General features: G+C 48.9%; 1 protein-coding gene across 1 annotated transcript; it reads right to left on the bottom strand.

Annotated features, from left to right (window-relative positions):
* Positions 1–704: 704 nt before the first annotated feature.
* On the bottom strand, positions 705–25,762 carry LOC144514418 (striatin-like; the record flags this gene model as incomplete). The annotated part of the gene is made up of 9 exons (XM_078245542.1): positions 25,712–25,762; positions 19,174–19,336; positions 14,848–14,961; positions 9,390–9,533; positions 7,431–7,567; positions 6,388–6,563; positions 4,752–4,799; positions 2,386–2,507; positions 705–872 (listed from the first exon to the last, which is right to left on the bottom strand). Coding segments are annotated over exons 1-9 (1,081 nt in total), but the record flags the coding sequence as incomplete, so codon positions are not given.
* Between the last annotated feature and the right edge of the window lie 6 nt (positions 25,763–25,768).

Genomic DNA, 25,768 nt, shown 5'->3' with positions numbered 1-25,768 from the left:
ACAGACACACACACACACACACACACACACACACAGCACACACACACACACACACAGAACACACACACACACACACACACACACACACACAGAGAGACACACACACACACACACACACACACACACACAGACACACACACACACACACACACACACACACACACACAGAGAGACACACACACACACACACACACACACACACACACACACACACACACACACACACACACACACACACACACACACACAGAGACACACACACACACACACACACACACACACACAGAGAGACACACACACACACACACACACACACACACACACACACACACACACACACACACACACACACACACACACAGACACACACACACACACACACACAGACACACACACACACACACACACACACACACACACACACACACACACACACACACACACACACACACACACACACACACACACACACACACACACACACACACTGTTTGGATCCTTTCCACTTTCTATAACAGGAGGATTCTTCTTTACTTTTAATACTTTAACTACATTATCCTGACGATACTTACACACTTTTACTGTAGTAACATTATCAATGCAGGACTTCTACTTGTAACTGAGTATTTTTTACAGTGTGGTGATAGTACTTTGTGATTGTTCTTCTGCTGCTGGCTAACACACACAGGTGGCGAGCCGCTCACCTCCTCTGTAGTTGAAGACGGCGAGAGACGGCGAGGTGTCTGCGGCGTTCCACAGCCGGACCGTCCCGTCAGCGGAGCAGGATAGGAGGCGCTGGTGGGCCGAGCTGTAGACCAGACCCCACACCGAGTCTGTGTGACCGCACAGCGCCCCCCGCAGGACGGAGGGCTCTGTAGAACCAGGACACACACACACACACACACAGGCACAGAGAGAGAGAGAGAGAGACACAGACACACACACACACACACACACACACACACACAGAGAGAGAGAGAGACACACACGCACGCACACAGGCACAGAGAGAGAGAGAGAGACACACACACACACACACACAGGCACAGAGAGAGAGACACACACACACACACACGCACGGACGCACACACACACACACACACGCACGGACGCACACACACACGCACACAGAGAGAGACACACACACACACACACGCACACAGAGAGACAGAGAGAGAGAGAGAGACACACACACACACACACACACACACACACAGAGAGAGAGAGAGACACACACACACACACACACAGTTACTGGGTGAAATGTTGAGATTACCATACGAGTCATTGTTTATGAAGAAAAGATTGCGGCTTGTTAAATGTGAATATTTTCTAGTATAGATCAGAAAAGACGATTAAAAACGGTGAAATAATGTCTCGGAAAAAGGCAACGGAAATGTCGGTAAAAGGGATTGAAAACACGACAAAAACAGCCAAAAAAAGCAATGGAGGGCGGGAAGGACAGAGGGATGGAGGGAGATACGGAGGGGGGAGGGAGGAAGGAGGAAGGGAGGGAGGGAGATATGGAGGGAGGTAGGGAGGCAGGGAGGGAGGCAGGGAGATGGAGGGAGGTAGGGAGGCAGGGAGGGAGGGAGGGAGATATGGAGGGAGGCAGGGAGGAAGGAGGAAGGGAGGGAGGGAGATATGGAGGGAGGTAGGGAGGCAGGGAGGGAGGCAGGGAGATAGGGAGGGAGGTAGGGAGGCAGGGAGGGAGGGAGGGAGATATGGAGGGAGGCAGGGAGGGGGAGGGAGGGAGGGAGGGAGAGTATGGAGGAGGCAGGGAGAGGGAGGGAGGGAGGGAGGGAGATGGAGGGAGGCAGGGAGGGAGGGAGATATGGAGGGAGGTAGGGAGGGAGGGAGATATGGAGGGGGAGGTAGGGAGGGAGGGAGATATGGAGGGAGGTAGGGAGGGAGGGAGGGAGGGAGGGAGGGAGGGAGGGAGGGAGGGAGGGAGGGAGGGAGGGAGGGAGGGAGGGAGGGAGGGAGGGAGGGAGGGAGAGGGAGAGGGAGGGAGGGAGGGAGGGGGGTAGGGAGGGAGGCAGGGAGGGAGGGCAGGGAGATATGGAGGGAGGTAGGGAGGGAGGGCGATATGGAGGGAGGGAGGGAGGGAGGGAGATATGGAGGGAGGTAGGGAGGGAGGGAGGTAGGGAGGGAGGGAGGGAGGGAGGGAGATATGGAGGGAGGGAGGGAGGGAGGGAGGGAGGGAGGGAGATATGGAGGGAGGTAAGGAGGGAGGGAGGTATGGAGGGAGGGAGGGAGAGATGGAGGGAGGGAGGGAGGGAGGGAGGGAGGGAGGGAGGGAGGGAAACACTGATCCACATTTTTCACCATTTTCTGACATTTCAAAAACCCCAAAAAGTCACCAGACCTTTTGCCGGGACGTACCATATGAGTCGTAGGGGTCGATGTTGGGGTTGGGGGTGTTCCAGCTCTGGATGGTGGCGTCCACGCCGCCGCTGAAGCACTGCTCGCCGCTGGAGCTCATGGTGACGCACAGCACGGCGCCGCTGCACGGGGACGGGGGAGGACACTCTGTTACTTTAAGAAACCAGGGCTGTAGGAGCGCTCCAAGTCAGAAAATAGAATATTGGCTGTTTGCATACAGCGAATGACATTCATATACATTTCTTAAAGGGCTCGTGGATCCAATCATCACCAAAGTGTATGTCGTGCACGAGAGACGATACCAACAGAGGATAACAAAGACGTTATGCTGAAACTCAGGGTCCTATTTTACCGATCTGAGGTCACGGCGTGAAGCGTCTGCTGCAGGTGTGTTTAGGGCGTGTCCTAATCCACTTTTGCTAGTTTGACGGCGGGAAAAAAGGGTCCGTGTGCCGGGGTCATGGTTCTAAAGGGTTGACCTTAGTGTCTTCATTAATCAGAGGTGAGTTCTGGGCGTAACATGCAATCAACCAATCAGAGATCATCTCCCATTCCCTTTAAAAGCCAGGCGCGTTTGGACCTTGGAGCATTGCTGTTATGATGGAGGATTAGCTCCGTAATGTTTGTATTTGTAATCTTCTGCATGTGTGTGTGCTGCTGTGCGTCCCTGTGTGTGTGTGTGTGTGCTGTGTGTGTGTGTGTGTGTGTGTGTGTGTGTGTGTGTGTGTGTGTGTGTGCTGCTGTGCGTCCCTGTGTGTGTAACAAGCATAGTGTGCACGTGCTGTGCACGAGCCTAGGAGCATTTTACTAATGCTCTGTTAAAATAACAATGAAATGCTGCGTTATTGACTTTAGACCAGGTTTTTGTTGGTCAATGGCGCCATCACTTCCCGCTGCCTCAAGATAGCAATACGCCCAGAATGCACCTGAACACACCTCCCCTGTGAGACCAGCACGCCCAGAATGCACCTGAACACACCTCCCTGTAAGACCAGCACGCCCAGAATGCACCTGAACACACCTCCCCGTAAGACCAGCGCGCCCAGAATGCACCTGAACACACCTCCCCGTAAGACCAGCGCGCCCAGAATGCACCTGAACACACCTCCCCGTAAGACCAGCGCGCCCAGAATGCACCTGAACACACCTCCCTGTAAGACCAGCGCCCAGAATGCACCTGAACACACCTCCCTGTAAGACCAGCACGCCCAGAATGCACCTGAACACACCTCCCCGTAAGACCAGCGCGCCCAGAATGCACCTGAACACACCTCCCCGTAAGACCAGCGCGCCCAGAATGCACCTGAACACACCTCCCTGTAAGACCAGCGCGCCCAGAATGCACCTGAACACACCTCCCTGTAAGACCAGCGCGCCCAGAATGCACCTGAACACACCTCCCCTGTAAGACCAGCACGCCCAGAATGCACCTGAACACACCTCCCTGTAAGACCAGCGCGCCCAGAATGCACCCTGAACACACCTCCCTGTAAGACCAGCGCCCAGAATGCACCTGAACACACCTCCCTGTAAGACCAGCGCGCCCAGAATGCACCTGAACACACCTCCCTGTAAGACCAGCACGCCCAGAATGCACCTGAACACACCTCCCTGTAAGACCAGCACGCCCAGAATGCACCTGAACACACCTCCCTGTAAGACCAGCGCGCCCAGAATGCACCTGAACACACCTCCCTGTAAGACCAGCACGCCCAGAATGCACCTGAACACACCTCCCTGTAAGACCAGCGCGCCCAGAATGCACCTGAACACACCTCCCTGTAAGACCAGCACGCCCAGAATGCACCTGAACACACCTCCCTGTAAGACCAGCACTCCCAGAATGCACCTGAACACACCTCCCTGTAAGACCTGACATACAAGACATTTGCTGCACGATTCATCCTTAAAACTCGAGCAGCGTTAAGAGCAGTTATGGTTGGTTTCGTGTTTTGATTTAAACGTCAGTAATCGTAGGAGCAAAGACAGAGTGTGTAGAGTGAGGCTGTGTCTCAAAGCGCCTACTTGCACACTTCAAACACTTAGTTTTCGCGAAATGTCAGCGCACTGAAAGTACCAGGATGACCGCCTAGAAACGGTCGAAAACGATATACCCTACGCGCAGTAAACGGGCGCCATCTTGACTACAAAGCAGAAAGAGGGGAGGGACCAGGGGACGTCGACCGGCAGCTGATTGGACGAACAAAAGTGTTCCTTTGGGGACACTACTAACCATCCAAAGCGGGCACTACGGCAGGAAGTGGTCAGTGCACGTTAGCGGTGTACTGACGGAAGTATGTGCAGAATGAGACACAGCCTGAGATTCGGACCGTGCTTCTCTGACGGAAAACCTTTTTAAATCCCACCTGTGAGCTCTGAATGTGTAGATGGGCTCCACGTCTAACGCAGCACACCTGGAGGATTAAAGAAAAGACAATGAATGAACGTTAGAAACACAGAAACGACAGCCTGTCTCTAACGTCGGCCTGTTTCAGATTAAAGGTCCCGTATCGTGCTCCTTTTTAGGTTCATACGTGGACGGGATTTTGGGGTTTCTACTTAAAAACATGGTGACATGCTGTAATGTTCAAAAAACATTTTATTTTTCTCATACTGTCTTGAATATACAGCCCGGTCTCACTGCAGGTCGTCAAATGGTCACGTTATTGAATCTTTTGACATTTTTGGGGGGATTTTTCCGGCGTTTTTGAAGCTTTTTTCGACACTTCTGCCTAAAACACCCAAATTCAACGAACCCGAACTGAACTGATCATCGCTGCCCTGGCAATTGGCCTTTGTGTCCTCAAAAAATGACCCCAGACAGAGCGGTCTTGCCCCTAAAATGATTAAAATTCCAGGTCTTGTTGTGACATCACAGCCGTACAAGATGTCCTGAGTGACATCACAGTTTCTGAATACGGGCGGTGTGCATTAACCTGACTCCAGATGGATTGCTTGGCATTTGCTCGGCATATCCATCTGGGAACTTTCCGTTGGAGATCTTTTGGGAAGGGGCGAAAATCCTGGTTAGCTGATTGGATAAACCATCTGTCCATCACCACCTATGTTGGTGATGGACGGCCCAATCAACCAATCAGATCAACGATGTATCAAACTATTGCCGAAACCAGTCGGGAGAAGAGCAACAACATCTTTTCCTCCGAGAAAAGCCTCCAGAGCCGTTTGTTGCTCTTCTTTCAACGAAGGAATACTTTCTAATTCAGATCAAACTCGCGCGATAGCTACGCTCATCTCATCCGTGGACGCCGCCAGTCGCGTCACACCTAAACCCGCCTCCAAAGCAACGCTGATTGGTCGGTCGTTTTGGCGAACGGCTCCAAATGTTCTCTAGTCTCAAGATGCCAGACTGATGTGCGAGTGGAAAACTGGAGCTCGCCAGATCAGGACGCTCTCACCAGGCTAGGTATGCATAACTCTGTGGACTGAGCGTTTGGATGCTGTCACAGTATTTCTAAAGAGCCTTGACCTGCTTCATAATCAAACAAGACTCATGACTCTTACTATATGTCACTGTTTTTCAACCAAAAATGTTACAAAATGACACATTGTAGCCTACTAAGATCAGAATCTGCATTTTTGCTTTTTAAAAACGTATCCATCGCTGTTGCAGGCTTACGTCGATGACCTCGGCCCTGCTGCTTACATCCCGCGACGTGCGCGAAAGGTGGCAGTATTTCTATCGTCTTAAATCAACAAGGTTATTAGTGCGCCATACTGCCACCTACTGACACGGAATAGTATTTAGTTTCTCTGCCAGTCATCACATTGCAGGCACAGATGCGCAACAATGGCAAATTATTTGCAGTAACTCAATTAACAAATGTAGTTGGATCAATTAAGTAAAATGGGATAATTTCCCACAGCACACAGGACGATCTCTCACGGCACGGTGGTTGAAAATCACTGCTCTATGGGACCTTTAATGCAGCTGGTGTAAATGTACAGTTTGTGAATGAACGATGGATATGTTAAAAGCCTGACTTCTTGGCGGGCGCCGTCTTCTGGAGGTTCCACAGTTTGAGGGTGTGATCCTCAGAGGCGGTGACGAGGACGGGCTCCACCGGGTGGAAGGCCAGACTCCGCACTGAGTCAAAGTGGCTCCGCAGGGTGAACTTTGGGTTCCAGGTCTTCCTCAGGGCGTCCTGGCTGCTGGTGATCTACAGGGGGGGGGAAGGATGGGACAGGGGAGGGAGCGAGAGGGGAGGGGAGGGAGACAGGGAGGGTGGGAGGATGGGGGGGGACAGGGGAGGGAGGGTGGGGGGGGACAGAGGAGGGGGAGGGAGGGAGGGAGGAGGATGGGACAGGGAGGGAGGGACAGGGGATGGAGCAGGGGAGGGAGGGACAGGGGATGGAGCAGGGGAGAGAGGGAGGGAGGGTGGGGGGGAGTGAGGGAGAGAGGGGAGGGAGACAGGGAGGGAGGGAGGGACAGAGGAGGGGAGGGAGACAGGGAGGGTGGGAGGATGGGAGGGACAGATGAGGGTAGAGAGGGAGGGAGGGAGGGAGGGACGGTGGGGGGGAGGGAGGGAGCGAGGGTAGGGAGTGACAGGGGAAGGAGGGACAGGGGAGGGGAGGGAGACAGGGAGGGTGGGAGGATGGGGGGACAGGGGAGGAAGGGACGGTGAGGGGGAGTGAGGGAGAGAGGGGAGGGAGGGAGGGAGGGAGGGTGGGGGGGAGGGACAGGGGAGGGAGGGAGGGATGGTGGGGGGAGGGAGGGAGAGAGGGAGTGAGGGAGAGAGGGGAGGGAGGGAGAGAGGAAGTGAGGGAGAGAGGGGAGGGAGGGAAGCAGGAAGGGTGGGAGGATGGGAGGGACAGGGGAGGGAGGGAGGGACGTGGGGGGGAGGGAGAGAGGGAGGAAGGGACGGAGGGAGGGGAGAAGTGTTTTTTTAGTCAAACTATTATTTTAATTGGGATCAAAATAGAAGGTTAAGATGGAAATGCTGAAATAAAAAGCTGAAACGTGACTAGTAATACACGTTCTCCTCCTGCAGCAGCTGTCAGTGCTTCCTGCTGTTTGTTTGACTCACGTCGTACGCCAGGCTGTCGGCCTCGTTGGCGACCGTCAGTCCGGCCAGTTCTCCCAGTCCCAGTTCGTTAGAAACCGCCTCGTCCACCCGGCCCAGGATGAAAGACTTCCCCGACGACGGCAGGAAAGTCATCGCTTCTACAGACACAAAACAGGAAGCAGCTGGGTTAAAGCCTACCACACACTGAGCCGTTAATCAGCCGTCGGACAGTCTGCAGAGGTCGGTGACTCAAGTCTGTTGGGTGTGCTCCGTGCCGTCGTCCATCCGAGGGGCCGTCGGCCTTCATTTTGGCTGATTTGACATGTATAATGGACCCATCTGATTGGTGGAGAGCTAACCAGGAAACGGGGAGCAGGATGAGCGTGACTAGACTCTCTCAAAACCTGATGAAGATCTGTTAAACTGACCTTTGTTGATCTGGTTCAGCAGCTGCACGGCCTATTGCTCTCTTCAAATGTTTTCAGAAATACGTTTCGGTGAACTATTTTAGTCCAATATGAGATCGTATTCTGAACGAGACGCCATGACAGTCTGGCTTTGAGTTTATGGAGCAGCCAGACCCACGTGACGCGTTCGTCCAATCAGCTGCCAGTTTTCATTTTTTGGGCGACTCTCCAGCTACCAGTCCACCTCCGTATTTTGGTCCGGACTGAGCTACTGCCAACCCCTGACTGACACAGACTGCTAAAGACTGACAAAGACTACTAAAGACTGACAAAGACTACTAAAGACTGACAAAGACTGCTAAAGACTGCTAAAGACTACTAAAGACCGCTAAAGACTACTAAAGACCGCTAAAGACTACTAAAGACTGACAAAGACTGCTAAAGACTGCTAAAGACTACTAAAGACCGCTAAAGACTACTAAAGACCGCTAAAGACTGCTAAAGACTACTAAAGACCGCTAAAGACCGCTAAAGACCGCTAAAGACTACTAAAGACCGCTAAAGACCGCTAAAGACTACTAAAGACTGCTAAAGACTGCTAAAGACTACTAAAGACCGCTAAAGACTACTAAAGACCGCTAAAGACTACTAAAGACTGCCAAAGACTGCTAAAGACTGACAAAGACTACTAAAGACTGATAAAGACTGCTAAAGACTGACAAAAACTGACAAAGACTGACAAAGACTGACAAAGACTACTAAAGACTGATAAAGACTGACAAAGACTGACAAAGACTGCTAAAGACTGACAAAGACTGACAAAGACTGCTAAAGACTGACACAGACTGCCAAAGACTGATAACGACTGCTAAAGACCGCTAAAGAATGACACAGACTGCCAAAGACTGCTAAAGACTGCTAAAGACTGACAAAGACTGACAAAGACTGACAAAGACTGACAAAGACTGATAAAGACTGCTAAAGACTGCTAAAGACCGCTAAAGACTGACAAAGACTGCCAAAGACTGCTAAAGACTGACAAAGACTGCTAAAGACTGCTAAAGACTGACAAAGACTGCTAAAGACTGACAAAGACTGACAAAGACTGACAAAGACTGCTAAAGACTGCCAAAGACTGCCAAAGACTGCCAAAGACTGATAAAGAGTGACAAAGACTGCTAAAGACTGCTAAAGACTGCTAAAGACTACTAAAGACTGACAAAGACTGCTAAAGACCGCTAAAGAATGACAAAGACTGCCAAAGACTGCTAAAGACTGCTAAAGACTGATAAAGACTGACAAAGACTGCTAAAGACTGATAAAGACTGCTAAAGACTGATAAAGACTGACAAAGACTGACAAAGACTGATAAAGACTGACAAAGACTGACAAAGACTGACAAAGACTGCTAAAGACTGCTAAAGACTGACAAAGACTGACAAAGACTGATAAAGACTGACAAAGACTGATAAAGACTGATAAAGACTGACACAGACTGCTATGTAACGTTGTTTTTTTTTTGTTTTTTTTTACATCAAATCAAATTTTTAAAAAAAGACGGGGAGCAGGTTACCGTCTTCTGGGCGTCCCAGTTCGTGCTCATTGAGTCTGGGGACCGCCGGGCGGGACGGGGGCGTTACGGGCGGCTGCATGGAGGGAAGCTCCTCGGCATCCCGTAGGTTAGCCAGCATGTCCTGCAGCTTAGACCGGTTCGGTCCTGGAGGAGGAAGAGAAGGGAGAGAGGGGAGACACAAATCAGAGGAGGAAACCGAAACATGGAGTCAAGAGGGGAAGGGGAACAACGGAAGAAAAGGAGTTTAGGAGAGAAAGATAGAAACAGACATTAGCACGACGAAGGGTTTAAGGGTCCTATTTTAACGATCTGAGGTCACAGCGTGAAGCGCTTGGTGCAGGTGTGTTTAGGGCGTGTCCAAATCCACTTTTGCTAGTTTGACGGCGGAAAAAAAGGGGTCCGTGCGCCGGGCGCCTGGTTCTAAAGGGTTGACCTTAAAAGCACACACAACAAAATGACTCCGTTACAGCAGCGTGAGTAATTGTAATTTGTTACTTTCCGCCACCGTTCTGCAGAGGATCAAACGGAGAAGACGAAGCAAATAAAGTGACGGTAAGAAGCAAATGAAACACAAAGACATGCAGAAACAAACAGGGATATCAGAGATGATCTGATATTGTTTCTGGATATTATCATGATTCATCAAGATCATAAAAACTGCTCGGCTGAGTCATTATGTCGACAGCATGATCCGTTAAACGTAAAGTCGAATAAGGATGAAGGGTGTCTCCGTGTGCTGATAAATAGATTTTTAGATATAGATAGATTCTTTGTTTCTGATATCTGCAACATACAGTAAATAGGATTGTTTAAAGTGTTCATATTATGCTTTTTGGCTTTTTCCCTTTCCTTTATTGTGTTGTATATCTTTTTGTGCACGTTATAGGTTTACAAAGTGAAAAAGCCCAAAGTCCCCCCCAAAGGGACTTACCATCTCCAACAGAAAACACTGTTCACAAACTGCTCCAAACAGCTCTGTTGTAGTCCAGCCTTTACTTCAGAGACAAACGTGGTCACTTTGGAACACACGTTATAATGCTCGCCTAGCTGCTAGCATGGCACGCCCTCATACTCTGCTTCTGACTGGCTAGTAGTCCTTACCTAGGTACTGTCAGGGCACGCCCTCATACTCTGCTTCTGACTGGCTAGTAGTCCTTACCTAGGTACTGTCAGGGCACGCCCTCATACTCTGCTTCTGACTGGCTAGTAGTCCTTACCTAGGTACTGTCAGGGCACGCCTCATACTCTGCTTCTGACTGGCTAGTAGTCCTTACCTAGGTACTGTCAGGGCACGCCCTCATACTCTGCTTCTGACTGGCTAGTAGTCCTTACCTAGGTACTGTCAGGGCATGCCCTCATACTCTGCTTCTGACTGGCTAGTAGTCCTTACCTAGGTACTGTCAGGGCACGCCCTCATACTCTGCTTCTGACTGGCTAGTAGTCCTTACCTAGGTACTGTCAGGGCACGCCCTCATACTCTGCTTCTGACTGGCTAGTAGTCCTTACCTAGGTACTGTCAGGGCACGCCCTCATACTCTGCTTCTGACTGGCTAGTAGTCCTTACCTAGGTACTGTCAGGGCACGCCCTCATACTCTGCTTCTGACTGGCTAGTAGTCCTTACCTAGGTATTGTCAGGGCACGCCCTCATACTCTGCTTCTGACTGGCTAGTAGTCCTTACCTAGGTACTGTCAGGGCACGCCCTCATACTCTGCTTCTGACTGGCTAGTAGTCCTTACCTAGGTACTGTCAGGGCACGCCCTCATACTCTGCTTCTGACTGGCTAGTAGTCCTTACCTAGGTACTGTCAGGGCACGCCCTCATACTCTGCTTCTGACTGGCTAGTAGTCCTTACCTAGCTACTGTCAGGGCACGCCCTCATACTCTGCTTCTGACTGGCTAGTAGTCCTTACCTAGGTACTGTCAGGGCACGCCCTCATACTCTGCTTCTGACTGGCTAGTAGTCCTTACCTAGGTACTGTCAGGACACGCCCTCATACTCTGCTTCTGACTGGCTAGTAGTCCTTACCTAGGTACTGAGCACGTAGTCCTTACCTAGCTACTGATCATGTAGTCCTTGCCTAGCTACTGATCATGTAGTCCTTACCTAGCTACTGAGCATGTAGTCCTTACCTAGCTACTGAGCATGTAGTCCTTACCTAGGTACTGTCAGGGCACGCCCTCATACTCTGCTTCTGACTGGCTAGTAGTCCTTACCTAAGTACTGTCAGGGCACGCCCTCATACTCTGCTTCTGACTGGCTAGTAGTCCTTACCTAGGTACTGAGCATGTAGTCCTTGCCTAGCTACTGAGCATGTAGTCCTTACCTAGCTACTGAGCACGTAGTCCTTACCTAGCTACTGAGCACGTAGTCCTTACCTAGCTACTGAGCATGTAGTCCTTGCCTAGCTACTGAGCATGTAGTCCTTGCCCTAGCTACTGAGCATGTAGTCCTTGCCTAGCTACTGAGCATGTAGTCCTTACCTAGCTACTGAGCATGTAGTCCTTGCCTAGCTACTGAGCACGTAGTCCTTGCCTAGCTACTGAGCACGTAGTCCTTACCTAGCTACTGAGCGTGTAGTCCTTACCTAGCTACTGAGCGTGTAGTCCTTGCCTAGCTACTGAGCGTGTAGTCCTTACCTAGCTACTGAGCGTGTAGTCCTTGCCTAGCTACTGAGCGTGTAGTCCTTGCCTAGCTACTGAGCGTGTAGTCCTTACCTAGCTACTGAGCATGTAGTCCTTACCTAGCTACTGAGCGTGTAGTCCTTGCCTAGCTACTGAGCATGTAGTCCTTACCTAGCTACTGAGCATGTAGTCCTTACCTAGCTACTGAGCATGTATTCCTTACCTAGCTACTGAGCGTGTAGTCCTTGCCTAGCTACTGAGCATGTAGTCCTTACCTAGCTACTGAGCGTGTAGTCCTTACCTAGCTACTGAGCATGTAGTCCTTACCTAGCTACTGAGCACGTAGTCCTTACCTAGCTACTGAGCACGTAGTCCTTACCTAGCTACTGAGCGTGTAGTCCTTACCTAGCTACTGAGCATGTGCGACTGCCAACAAAGATGTTCCAGCAGTGAGAGGTCTCACTCTGTAGCTAAAACAGAGACCTGAACACAGGGTGAAAAGAGGAGCTGCAGCAATGAGCAGTACAACTAAAATATGGTGTTTTTTGAAAATTAAACCATGTAAACCTATTCTGGTACAACCTCTAAAATACAACGATGAACCTGAAAATGAGCATAATATGAGCACTTTAAAGTTGGTGCATTCCTTTGGGACTTTTGGGAAAAGTGCAGCAAATCTAGACGAAGGAGGAAAACATGAAGAAGCGAAGTTGAGGAAAAAGAACCAACAAATCCTCCAAACCAGATGATGATATCGGCCGTTTGTTCCTCCCCCTCTAATCCGACCCACAGGAGAGTTTTCCGTCCTCATAGCTAACGTAGCGTAATGTTGTTGGCCCACGGGCCAAATCCAGCCACTCACAGATTCTGATCCATCCGTCTGTCCGTCTACCTACCTACCTTTATATCTATCTATCTATCTATCTACCTACCTTCCAATCCACCTACCTACCTTTATATCTACCTACCTACCTTTATATCTACCTACCTTTATATCTACCTACCTACCTATCTTTATATCTATCTACCTACCTTTATATCTATCTACCTACCTTTATATCTATCTATCTACCTACCTTTATATCTATATATCTACCTACCTACCTACCTTTATATCTATCTATCTACCTTTATATCTATATATCTACCTACCTACCTTTATATCTACCTATCTATCTACCTACCTTTATATCTACCTATCTTTATATCTACCTACCTTTATATCTACCTACCTACCTTTATATCTACCTACCTACCTACCTATCTTTATATCTACCTATCTTTATATCTACCTATCTTTATATCTACCTACCTATCTTTATATCTACCTACCTTTATATCTACCTACCTTTATATCTACCTACCTATCTTTATATCTACCTACCTTTATATCTACCTACCTACCTTTATATCTACCTACCTATCTTTATATCTACCTACCTTTATATCTACCTATCTTTATATCTACCTACCTTTATATCTACCTACCTTTATATCTACCTACCTACCTTTATATCTACCTATCTATCTACCTACCTTTATATCTACCTACCTTTATATCTACCTACCTACCTATCTATCTATCTACCTACCTTTATATCTATATATCTACCTACCTACCTATCTATCTATCTACCTACCTTTATATCTACCTACCTTTATATCTATCTACCTACCTTTATATCTACCTATCTATCTACCTACCTACCTTTATATCTATCTACCTTTATATCTACCTATCTATCTACCTACCTACCTACCTTTATACCTTTATATCTATCTACCTATCTATCTACCTACCTTTATATCTATCTACCTACCTTTATATCTACCTACCTACCTTTATATCTATATATCTACCTACCTACCTACCTATCTACCTATCTATCTACCTACCTACCTTTATATCTATCTACCTACCTTTATATCTATCTATCTACCTACCTTTATATCTATCTACCTACCTACCTACCTATCTATCTACCTACCTTTATATCTTTATATCTACCTACCTATCTATCTACCTCTTTCCACTTTCTTTCCACTTTTCCAACCATCACCACTCTAGGTTTCGACTCGAGGTTGACCTTTCTGTTAAAGAGTAAGATCCTTTTTTTAAACATAAAAACATCCGCCAAATTTCGTTCGTTGGTCATTTTAGCATTGTAAAACACACTTCATTCAAAGTCGACAGAAACAAAATAAAACTATCAAAAGCCGTTTTGGGTCGTCTTTCCACTTTAACCAACAATCACAACTCTAGTTTTGGTTGAAATAAACACATAGTTTGCTGATTTCCATGTGGAAATATGTTGGCTCTATACACGCTAAAAGTCCTGTCTTTTTAAATGGAGTCTGGTGGGTTTAGCGCTAGTGACCTCAGAGCTGTTTCTGGTTAAACTGAAAGATCTCAAAAAGGTTTTAAAGGTCTATCTCTGTAGGGGTCCTTTCATAATGTTGTCAGACACTTAGAATAATAATCTGAGTCTGTCAGCAGCAACAACAGCACTTCTAGTGGACCAAACTGGCGCTGAACATTTGTCTCATAGCGTTACATTGCAGCCTGGTCTGTTACAGCGTTAACGCTTAATACTGGACCAGTTTATAGATTGTTGTTCACATCAGACACTTAAACCCATAAACATAGAGACATAGGGTCCAGGTTGAAAAAGGGCCCCTATGGAATCTGTCTTATAGTCATCCTGTTATCACAGAAACTATTGGGCTCTGTATTAAACTAAAGAATAGACTGAGAGGAGAGAAAACAGAAAAAACAAAGAGAGTCAGGGGGACAGAAACTACAAAGAGGATGAGGAGAGAGGTTCAGGACTTACTCTTCACCCCCTTCTTGCCCTTGCGTTCCTTCCTGTACTGCTCCTTGAGCTGGGCGATCAGTCCCTGGTCCACGTCCCAGGACAGTTCCCCCGCAGGGGAGGGGTCATCCTTCTCTGCAGGCCAGCAGGGGGAGGAGGGGGGAGAAAAAGGAGGCGTTAACAATAGGCGTTAACCTGAAATCTTTGTATTAGGCTACATTTACATCGCTATGTTTTGGTTTTTAAGTGTTAAAGGACATACCCTTCACCATACCCCCACATCATCACATACCCTTCACCATACCCCCACATCATCACATCCCCTTCACCATACCTAGAGACTGGCATGGGGTACTTTCCATAACATCATCTCTCAATGCAAATCAAACCAGCTGTTAGACTAACTGAAATACAACCATGTTAATCTCTAGGTGTTGTTTGGCAGTACTTTCAGTCAAAAGAAGGCCATTCAAGTCCAGCTACATGTTCAATCTGCAATGCTGATTAGTCTGGTGGTGGCGAGGACCCTAAACAATACACAACATCACCGCTGTTACAACATCTGGTATGAAACATCTGGAAGAATACGAGCTGAGCATGAAGGAATCTACAGACAGCAGCCAGAATGCAGCAACTTCAGGTACGGCAAAGGAAGGACAGTCACTGTTTACTTCATTAATGTGTGTTCATGGACTGAGGACGGGACGAGGACTCAGCAGAACCTCAACCAGGGGGTTCAGGACTCAGCAGAACCTCAACCAGGGGGTTCAGGACTCAGCAGAACCTCAACCAGGGGGTTCAGGACTCAGCAGAATCTCAACCAGGGGATTCAGGATTCAGCAGAACCTCAAGGGTCCTCGCCACCACTAGTGGTGGAAGTGGGTCAATTGTTGCGCCTGAGGTCCCTGCAGGGTCCTGAAAATGGCAACCCCCACCCATCCACCATGTATGGTTTAGGTTGTAGCGTGAGTTGTAGGCGGAGAAGAAAAATAATAATCTCCTGAAAAACAACAGGGATCCTACAGCCTCGAGCTTGGACCCCTTATTAACACAACCTCTAATTGAAACAAAACGAAAAGAGTGAGTGAGTGGCAGCACGAGGCCGCTTGCTTCTGCACCGTCTATATATATATATACATATATATATTAAACACAAAAGTTCCCAGCAGCCCCTGCAGTTTACACTAAATCCCCCTTTTTTTGTACTGTTTCTTAGCAACGCACTCATTGGACTCGTTGGACCAATGACAAAGGCTTCCCCCCACGCAGCTGGTGACTCAGCACTTCACAGACCAGATGTAGTTTGACTCAGACACACGGAAGAGGCGTTTAAAAACCCCGAGAGGGGAAGCCTCTGTGGACTTCTCTCTGCAGCTTTTCTATTTACAGACTGGAGATGGTCCGAGATTCGAAGCACAAACGGCCATTCATTCTCCCTCGACTTCGTGGACTATGCAGGTCATTAACTGCATATGGACCAAAGAACAAACACACTGATAGACTTTGGGGTCAGAGGTGCAACTGGTGGTCTCTAGTGATGGGGGGGGGGGGGGGGGAGAATATCATTGCAGTATTGAATAATTGGAGCTCGGACGCAATTGTGTAATTTTCTACATTTCTGATCCTCTGAATAAAAACAGTTTAAAGATCCAAAATTTTCATTTGACAAGATGGAAAAAAATGAATATAATAAAGATATTTGAACCCATTTTTCTGTTATCATGGTAGCAAATGTTCCTGAGTTATCTCTCCCTCTCTCTCTCCCTCTCTCCCCCCCTCTCTTTCTCTCTCTCTCCCTCTCTCTCTCTCTCTCCCCGTCTCTCTCTCTCTCTCTCCGTCTCTCTCTTTCCGTCTCTCTCTCTCTCTCTCTCTCCGTCTCTCTCTCTCTCTCTCTCTCTCCCTCTCTCTGTCTCTCTCTCTCTCTCTCTCTCTCTCTCTCTCTCTCTCTCTCTCCCTCTCTCTCTCTCTCTCTCTCTCTCTCTCTCTCTCTCTCTCTCTCTCTCTCTCCGTCTCTCTCTCTCTCTCCCCTCTCTCGCTCTCTCTCTCTCCCTCTCTCTCTCCTCTCTCTTCCGCTCTCCCTCTCTCTCCGCTCTCTCTCTCTCTCTCTCTCTCCCTCTCTCTCTCTCCCTCTCTCTCCCCCTCTCTCCGTCTCCTCTCTCCCTCTCCCTCTCTCCCCCCTCTCTCTCCCTCTCTCTCCCTCTCTCTCTCTCTCCCTCTCTCTCTCTCCCTCCCTCTCTCTCTCTCTGCCTCTCTCCTCTCTCTCTCTCTCTCCCTCTCTCTCTCTCCCTCTCTCTCCCTCTCTCTCTCTCTCTCTCTCTCTCTCTCCCTCTCTCTCTCCCTCTCTCTCCCCTCTCTCTCTCCCCCTCTCTCTCTCTCTCCCCCTCTCTCTCTCTCCCTCTCTCTCTCTCTCTCTCTCTCTCCCCCCCTTCTCTCTCTCCCCTCTCTCTCTCTCTCTCCCCCCTCTCTCTCTGAGTGAGTTCTGCATGTTTTCTCACCGTTGGATCCGACTCGTGGAGCCTCTGCAGACCCACTTTGTTTTCATCACCATTTTAGCTGTCAGAAAACGCTTAAAAAGGTCCAGTGTGTGGGAATGTCTCCCATCTAGTGTTGAGATCACATATCAATCAACTCTCTCACCACGCAGTTCAAAGTACATATCACAGCTACAGTAGCCTTCACCCCCGGTCCATATAGTATATCCTGTACGTCCCACACACACACACACACACACACACACACACACACACACACACACACACACAGAGCAGTATGTCACACACTGGCAGACTAACCGATGGAGGCAGCAACCCTGTTCTGCGATCACCTAAACCAGCGCTTCTTAAAGTCCGGACCAAACAGCAAGTCAATCCGGACCCGGCCCATAGACCTCATGTCATAAGTCAGCGCTTAGGAGGTGACACGGAGTAATAAATAAACGTGTCTTCATTAATCAGAGGTGTGTTTTGGGCGTAACATGCAATCAACCAATCAGAGATCATCTCCCATTCCCTTTAAAAGCCAGGCGCGTTTGGACCTTGGAGCATTGCTGTTATGATGGAGGATTTGCACCGTAATGTTTGTATTTGTAATCTTCTGCATGTGTGTGTGCTGCTGTGCGTCCCTGTGTGTGTAACAAGCATAGTGTGCACGTGCTGTGCACAAGTCTAGGAGCATTTTACTAATACTCTGTTAAAATAATAATGAAATGCTGCGTTATTGACTTTAGACCAGGTTTTTGATGGTCAATGGTGCCATCACTTCCCACTGCCTCAATATAGCAATACTCCCAGAATGCACCTGAACACACCTCCCTGTAAGACCAGCACGCCCAGAATGCACCTGAACACAACTCCCTGTAAGACCAGCACGCCCAGAATGCACCTGAACACACCTAACTGTAAGACTAGCACGCCCAGAATGCACCTGAACACACCTCCCTGTGAGACCAGCATGCCCAGAATGCACCTGAACACACCTCCCTGTAAGACCAGCACGCCCAGAATGCACCTGAACACACCTCCCTGTAAGACCAGCACGCCCAGAATGCACCTGAACACACCTCCCTGTAAGACCAGCATGGGCCACAGATGGGCGCAGGTGCATTTGCTATTTAAACGACGTGGGCGCTGGACGGGAAACTGACAACTGCGTCGGTCTTAAACTAGCAAAGTCACTTGGATCAGGCCTTGTGCTGCGCTGCACCGGGTGCAGGATAGGGCTCTAGAAATGTAACTCTAGCAAACATCTCACTATCACTAACCTTATCCACATTCATATTTAGATGCAACAAATGATGTATCCAGCTACGACAAGCCTGGAAGCCGAAAGTTAGGACGGAAGTACAAAAAGTCGTTGCAATGGAGATGATACACCGTCCCGTCTCGTCTCGTTGGTGTGAACTGGCAGCTTTCAGAACGCTGCAGACCGACGCGTCGCAAGAAGTTTCGTCTCGTAATCTTTGGTCTGACCTAGGCTTAAGAATTGGATCAATTGGCTCATCACGCCGTCAAAAGGCAGACGAGGGACGACACGTGGCGGCAGTGCGAGACACACCGAACAAACTAGGGCGACTGGCTCCTTGGTGCATCAGGGCCTTGAGACCAGTACCGTACTTTTGATTTAACCCTCCTGTTGAGCCGTTTACATAAACTTTCTATATCAGAACTATGAGAAAAGAACGTTGAAAAAAGTGACAAATGTTGGAAAAAGCTACAAAAATGTGTACACGTATATATTGTGTGTTTTCTATTGTGATAGGGATCCTCCTGGGTCCGAAATAAAGTTTATATATAGCCTATATTCATAAAAAAAACTGGTCTAACTCCGTGTCTTGTCTCGGCGTCTCACCCCACTCTCCGCTGTCCTCCCCGCTCCGAGACTCCGGCGATCCGTCCAGCTCGTCGGGACTCGCCAAGAAGTCGAAACCCTTCAGAGCCTCCTCCGTGTCGGGGTCGTCGCTGAGCTCCGACGCCGAGGACGAAGGCGTGGACGGCTGTTTCTTCCTCACCATCTGTTGGCACAAAGTTACAAAAAGAAGGAGGAGGAAGATTATTACAGAATCTGCCTCTCACTGTCAACAACATCAAAGCAAACATAATGACAGGTCAACGTCTTCCTTCTGCAGCTTGAATCAGTTTTGAAATGAAGACAAATACATATTGTACTTTTTACTCCACTACGTTTGTCTGACAGCTTCAGTTTACTTGTCTTGCTTTTGCCAGACCTTCCTCCACAGAGCTGCGGAGGAAGGTCTGGCTAGTGCACACAGCATTCCTGGATGGGAGGACAACCTGCTCTGGTTTATTGGCATTTTTTTAAGTGGGTCAGCGGACGGCTAACGTTAGACCCAGCAGCAGTGGGTCAGCGGACGGCTAACGTTAGACCCAGCAGCAGTGGGTCAGCGGACGGCTAACGTTAGACCCAGGGGCAGTGGGTCAACGGACCGCTAACGTTAGACCCAGCAGCAGTGGGTCAGCGGACCGCTGACATTAGACCCAGCAGCAGTGGGTCAGCGGACGGCTAACGTTAGACCCAGCTGCAGTGGGTCAGCGGACGGCTAACGTTAGACCCAGCTGCAGTGGGTCAGCGGACGGCTAACGTTAGACCCAGCGGCAGTGGGTCAGGGGACCTCTAACGTTACACCCAGCAGCAGTGGGTCAGCGGACGGCTAACGTTAGACCCAGCGGCAGTGGGTCAGCGGACGGCTAACGTTAGACCCAGCGGCAGTGGGTCAGGGGACCGCTAACGTTAGACCCAGCGGCAGTGGGTCAGCGGACCTCTAACGTTAGACCCAGCGGCAGTGGGTCAGCGGACGGCTAACGTTAGACCCAGCGGCAGTGGGTCAGCGGACGGCTGACGTTAGACCCAGCGGCAGTGGGTCAGCGGACGGCTAACGTTAGACCCAGCAGCAGTGGGTCAGCGGACCGCTAACGTTAGACCCAGCAGCAGTGGGTCAGCGGACCGCTAACGTTAAACCCAGCAGCAGTGGGTCAGCAGACGGCTAACGTTAGACCCAGCAGCAGTGGGTCAGCGGACGGCTAACGTTAGACCCAGCAGCAGTGAGTCAGCAGACGGCTAACGTTAGACCCAGCAGCAGTGGGTCAGCGGACGGCTAACGTTAGACCCAGCAGCAGTGGGTCAGCGGACGGCTAACGTTAGACCCAGCAGCAGTGGGTCAGCGGACGGCTAACGTTAGACCCAGCGGCAGTGGGTCAGCGGACGGCTAACGTTAGACCCAGCGGCAGTGGGTCAGCGGACCGCTAACGTTAGACCCAGCGGCAGTGGGTCAGCGGACCGCTAACGTTAGACCCAGCGGCAGTGGGACAGCGGACGGCTAACGTTAGACCCAGCGGCAGTGGGTCAGCGGACCGCTAACGTTAGACCCAGCAGCAGTGGGTCAGCGGACAGCTAACGTTAGACCCAGCAGCAGTGGGTCAGCGGACGGCTAACGTTAGACCCAGCGGCAGTGGGTCAGCAGACCGCTAACGTTAGACCCAGCAGCAGTGGGTCAGCAGACGGCTAACGTTAGACCCAGCGGCAGTGGATCAGCAGACCGCTAACGTTAGACCCAGCAGCAGTGGGTCAGCAGACGGCTAACGTTAGACCCAGCAGCAGTGGGTCAGCGGACGGCTAACGTTAGACCCAGCAGCAGTGGGTCAGCAGACCCACTCGCACATGTGCGACCAGTAAATTTGGGGGAGTGAGTAAAGGCACAAGTTGTTTAAGCCTACTTGTTCTACTGGAATGTTATTGGCCAGTGCCCCTAATGTTTACATACATTTGGTAAGTATTGTTTTAACGGTGAAATGCCCAAAAGGTTACTAAGTTTTTAATATCTGTACTGTCGTGACAGCGATGGTGCCGTCGGTTTACCTTCTATGTTGCATCTTCAAAAGTGCAAAATAAAATGTGACACTGAATGTGAAACAGCACATTGTAATTTCTGCATCTATTACCAAAGTATGTATTAGTAATACAGTGGAAATTAGTACAAATGTGAATATTTGTCAGCATGTTGATTTACGGCGTGTGCCCCTAAATGTTCTGGTTGTGCCCCTAAAACGTTCAGTTGGGGGCCACTGAGCTCCTAGTGAAAAAAGGTTAGTCTGGAGTCCTGGATGGCCGTGTCGCGTGCACGCTTAGAGAAATGTCCAAAAGACGTGGCAAAGACGGTGGAGGCCTCGACTCCAAAAGAAAGAAAAACTAACGTTGTTGTGAATCGGAGGTACCTCTGCAAGAAGTTAACGAAAAAACGAGACATCGTATTCAGTAGCGTCAGCAGTGCAGCTACTCATGCAGTGAACGCTGTGTCTGGAGACGGACGCAGAACCGATGAAGTAGAAAAGAAATGGTTTGACCTGAAATCTGAGGCAAAAATGTATTATTTCAAACCACAGAAGATACTCTTGGCGTGGACGTAGCGTGATCAATCACTTATTATTGGATGGCACGGTTCCCCGTTAACATCACTGATGTCAATTGAAGGTAAAGCAAGGCAGGTTTATTTATATAGGCCTAGCACAAGTCCTACACAATGGCAGTTCAAAGTCATTTACAAATGAGCAGTAGTGTGTATTTATTAAAAGTAGGGCTGTCAAACGATTACATTTTCTTAATAGCAATTAATGTATGTTCTATCGCATGATTAAAATGCTATTATTTAGCATTTCAGAACAGTTTTTAAGTCCATATTAACAATGGAAGCCGTTCTTACCAGAGGATCTCAACTGGGAATCAAATGAATGCAAAGAACGTGACTTTATGAGCTGGATTTTAAGATTTGTATTTGTTTATTATTTATTTAATCTAGTCACACATTTGAATTTAACAATAACTTCAAATGCACCACGAGGCTGTAGTTTACCAGTTTCATTGAACGCACCGTCTGTGTTGTTTCTCCGACGGCAGCTGCAGATTGTTACATCCCGGTGTTGAATCCTCTACAGTAAAACACAGTCACACTTTACACCGTTTAGCGTTAGCTGTCAGCATTTAACCCTGTTTAATCCAGCTACTAGCTAGCGGTAGGCTAACGTTAGCTGCTGTTGAGTATAGTGTTAACTAGCTAGCGGTAGGCTAACGTTAGCTGCTGTCCAGTATAGTGTTAACTAGCTAGCGGTAGGCTAACGTTAGCTGCTGTTGAGTATAGTGTTAACTAGCTAGCGGTAGGCTAACGTTAGCTGCTGTCGAGTATAGTGTTAACTAGCTAGCGTGTAGGCTAACGTTAGCTGCTGTCGAGCATAGTGTTAACTAGCTAGCGGTAGGCTAACGTTAGCTGCTGTCGAGTATAGTGTTAACTAGCTAGCGGTAGGCTAACGCTAGCTGCTGTCGAGTGTAGTGTTAACTAGCTAGCTGGTAGGCTAACGTTAGCTGCTGTCAGTATAGTGTTAACTAGCTAGCGGTAGGCTAACGTTAGCTGCTGTCGAGTATAGTGTTAACTAGCTAGCTGTAGGCTAACGCTAGCTGCTGTCGAAAGTATAGTGTTAACTAGCTAGCGGTAGGCTAACGCTAGCTGCTGTCGAGTGTAGTGTTAACTAGCTAGCGGTAGGCTAACGTTAGCTGCTGTCGAGTATAGTGTTAACTAGCTAGCGGTAGGCTAACGTTAGCTGCTGTCGAGTATAGTGTTAACTAGCAAGCGGTAGGCTAACGTTAGCTGCTGTCGAGTATAGTGTTAACTAGCTAGCGGTAGGCTAACGTTAGCTGCTGTCGAGTATAGTGTTAACTAGCTAGCGGTAGGCTAACGTTAGCTGCTGTCGAGTGTAGTGTTAACTAGCTAGCGGTAGGCTAACGTTAGCTGCCGTCGAGTGTAGTGTTAACTAGCTAGCGGTAGGCTAACGCTAGCTGCCGTCGAGTGTAGTGTTAACCAGCTAGCGGTAGGCTAACGTTAGCTGCTGTCGAAAGTATAGTGTTAACTAGCTAGCGGTAGGCCAACGCTAGCTGCTGTCGAGTGTAGTGTTAACTAGCTAGCGGTAGGCTAACGTTAGCTGCTGTCGAAAGTGTAGTGTTAACTAGCTAGCGGTAGGCTAACGTTAGCTGCTGTCGAGTGTAGTGTTAACTAGCTAGCGGTAGGCTAACGTTAGCTGCTGTCGAGCATAGTGTTAACTAGCTAGCGGTAGGCTAACGTTAGCTGCTGTCGAGTGTAGTGTTAACTAGCTAGCGGTAGGCTAACGTTAGCTGCTGTCGAGTGTAGTGTTAACTAGCTAGCGGTAGGCTAACGTTAGCTGCTGTCGAGTGTAGTGTTAACTAGCTAGCGGTAGGCTAACGTTAGCTGCTGTCGAGTGTAATGTTAACTAGCTAGCGGTAGGCTAACGTTAGCTGCTGTCGAGTGTAGTGTTAACTAGCTAGCGGTAGGCTAACGTTAGCTGCTGTCGAGTGTAGTGTTAACTAGCTAGCGGTAGGCTAACGTTAGCTGCTGTCGAGTGGAGTGTTAACTAGCTAGCGGTAGGCTAACGTTAGCTGCTGTTGAGTATAGTGTTAACTAGCGTCATGTGCAGCGGTGTTTCTGTTTCCTGTAACGTCTGTTTCAGAGCAGCAGAGAGAAGAACAGACGTATCAGTGGCACCAGAATGAGGCGCCGAAATCTGTGTTGCTATTCCTGCAGCAGCAGGATGTGTTAGGAGGAAGTAGTAGTAGTAGTAGTAGTAGTAGTAGTAGTAGTAGTAGTAGCTGTTAGGCACGACGCAAAGCCGAGTGAAGTGAAAATAAATTAATAAATGGCGGCATGCGATTACTACGATTATAAAAATATTAACACATTATGCTCGACCCTTAATCGCATCGAGATTAACGCGTTAATGCTGACAGCCTTAATTAGACCGGATGAAAACGGTATAGCTGCTTGTTTTGCGCAAACACGTCAGCTTTAAATTGTGCGTAAGAGAGCTCTTGAACAAATCCCAAATATGAAAACACTGGTGAACGCCAGAATCCTCGTGAAAACTGCGTAAGTGGGGTTTAAGAACGTTTGGTGAATGAGGCCCAATGTTTTCTGTTGAGATGCTGAAGCATTGACGTCGTGCTATTATTGTGGTATGCTAGCTGGATTTTGCAGTGGACACACGGTACAGAGTTGTTGTCCTAATTACGTTTGAACTGATTCCAAAGTTTTGGGACAATTTCTGTGGTTTTCTCCAGCCTGTCTCTTCTCTTAGCCCCTCACTATTTACGTCTTCATGGCATGTGTCCCCAGCAGCGTCGAGCTACAGAGTGAGACCTCTCACTGCTGTAACATCTTTGTTGGCAGTCGCACATGCTCAGTAGCTAGGTAAGGACTACATGCTCAGTAGCTAGGTAAGGACTACATGCTCAGTAGCTAGGTAAGGACTACACGCTCAGTAGCTAGGTAAGGACTACACGCTCAGTAGCTAGGTAAGGACTACACGCTCAGTAGCTGAGACTACACGCTCAGTAGCTGGGTATGACTACACGCTCAGTAGCTAGGGTAAGGACTACACGCTCAGTAGCTAGGTAAGGACTACACGCTCAGTAGCTAGGTAAGGACTACACGCTCAGTAGCTAGGTAAGGACTACACGCTCAGTAGCTAGGTAAGGACTACATGCTCAGTAGCTAGGTAAGGACTACGTGCTCAGTAGCTAGGTAAGGACTACATGCTCAGTAGCTAGGTAAGGTCTACATGCTCAGTAGCTAGGTGAGGACTACACGCTCAGTAGCTAGGTATGACCACACGCTCAGTAGCTAGAGTAAGGACTACACGCTCAGTAGCTAGGTAAGGACCACACGCTCAGTAGCTAGTAGGACTACACGCTCAGTAGCTAGGTAAGGACTACATGCTCAGTAGCTAGGTCTACACGCTCAGTAGCTAGGTAAGGACTACATGCTCAGTAGCTAGGTCTACATGCTCAGTAGCTAGGTAAGGACTACACGCTCAGTAGCTAGGTAAGGACTACACGCTCAGTAGCTAGGTAAGGACTACATGCTCAGTAGCTAGGTAAGGACTACACGCTTAGTAGCTAGGTAAGGACTACATGCTCAGTAGCTAGGTAAGGACTACATGCCCAGTAGCTAGGTAAGGACTACATGCTCAGTAGCTAGGTAAGGACTACACGCTCAGTAGCTAGGTAAGGACTACATGAGCTAGCTAGCTGTTTCTCCAACTTCAGTAGAACAAGGCAGGATTAGCTGGGAGACTTCTTCTAAACGAGGGAACACTTCCACCTTTGTGTGAATACCTGCAGAACAGGGACATGGAAGTAGTTCTTTTGGAGATTAGGGTGAACTAGTGTGTGTTGTAGCAGTGTTTTGCCATTGAGAACGAGCTAGCATGCTAGCCCTAGCATGCTAACGGTTAGCCCCCTAGGCCCCTCGTCTCGGCTTTCTCTGGGTTTACCAGAATGAGTCTGTCAGTTAAGTGTGTGAAGGTCTTACCGTCGCCATGTCTAAGACGGTCTTGTCCCGTCCTTGGCTGTCCTCGTCCTCGTCCTC

Source organism: Sander vitreus, unplaced genomic scaffold (genome assembly GCF_031162955.1).
Source record: "Sander vitreus isolate 19-12246 unplaced genomic scaffold, sanVit1 ctg581_0, whole genome shotgun sequence".
In the NCBI taxonomy this organism is placed as follows: Eukaryota; Metazoa; Chordata; class Actinopteri; order Perciformes; family Percidae; genus Sander; species Sander vitreus.
Note: the sequence above shows the minus strand (reverse complement) of the source record. Positions and strands in the feature narration are given on the sequence as shown.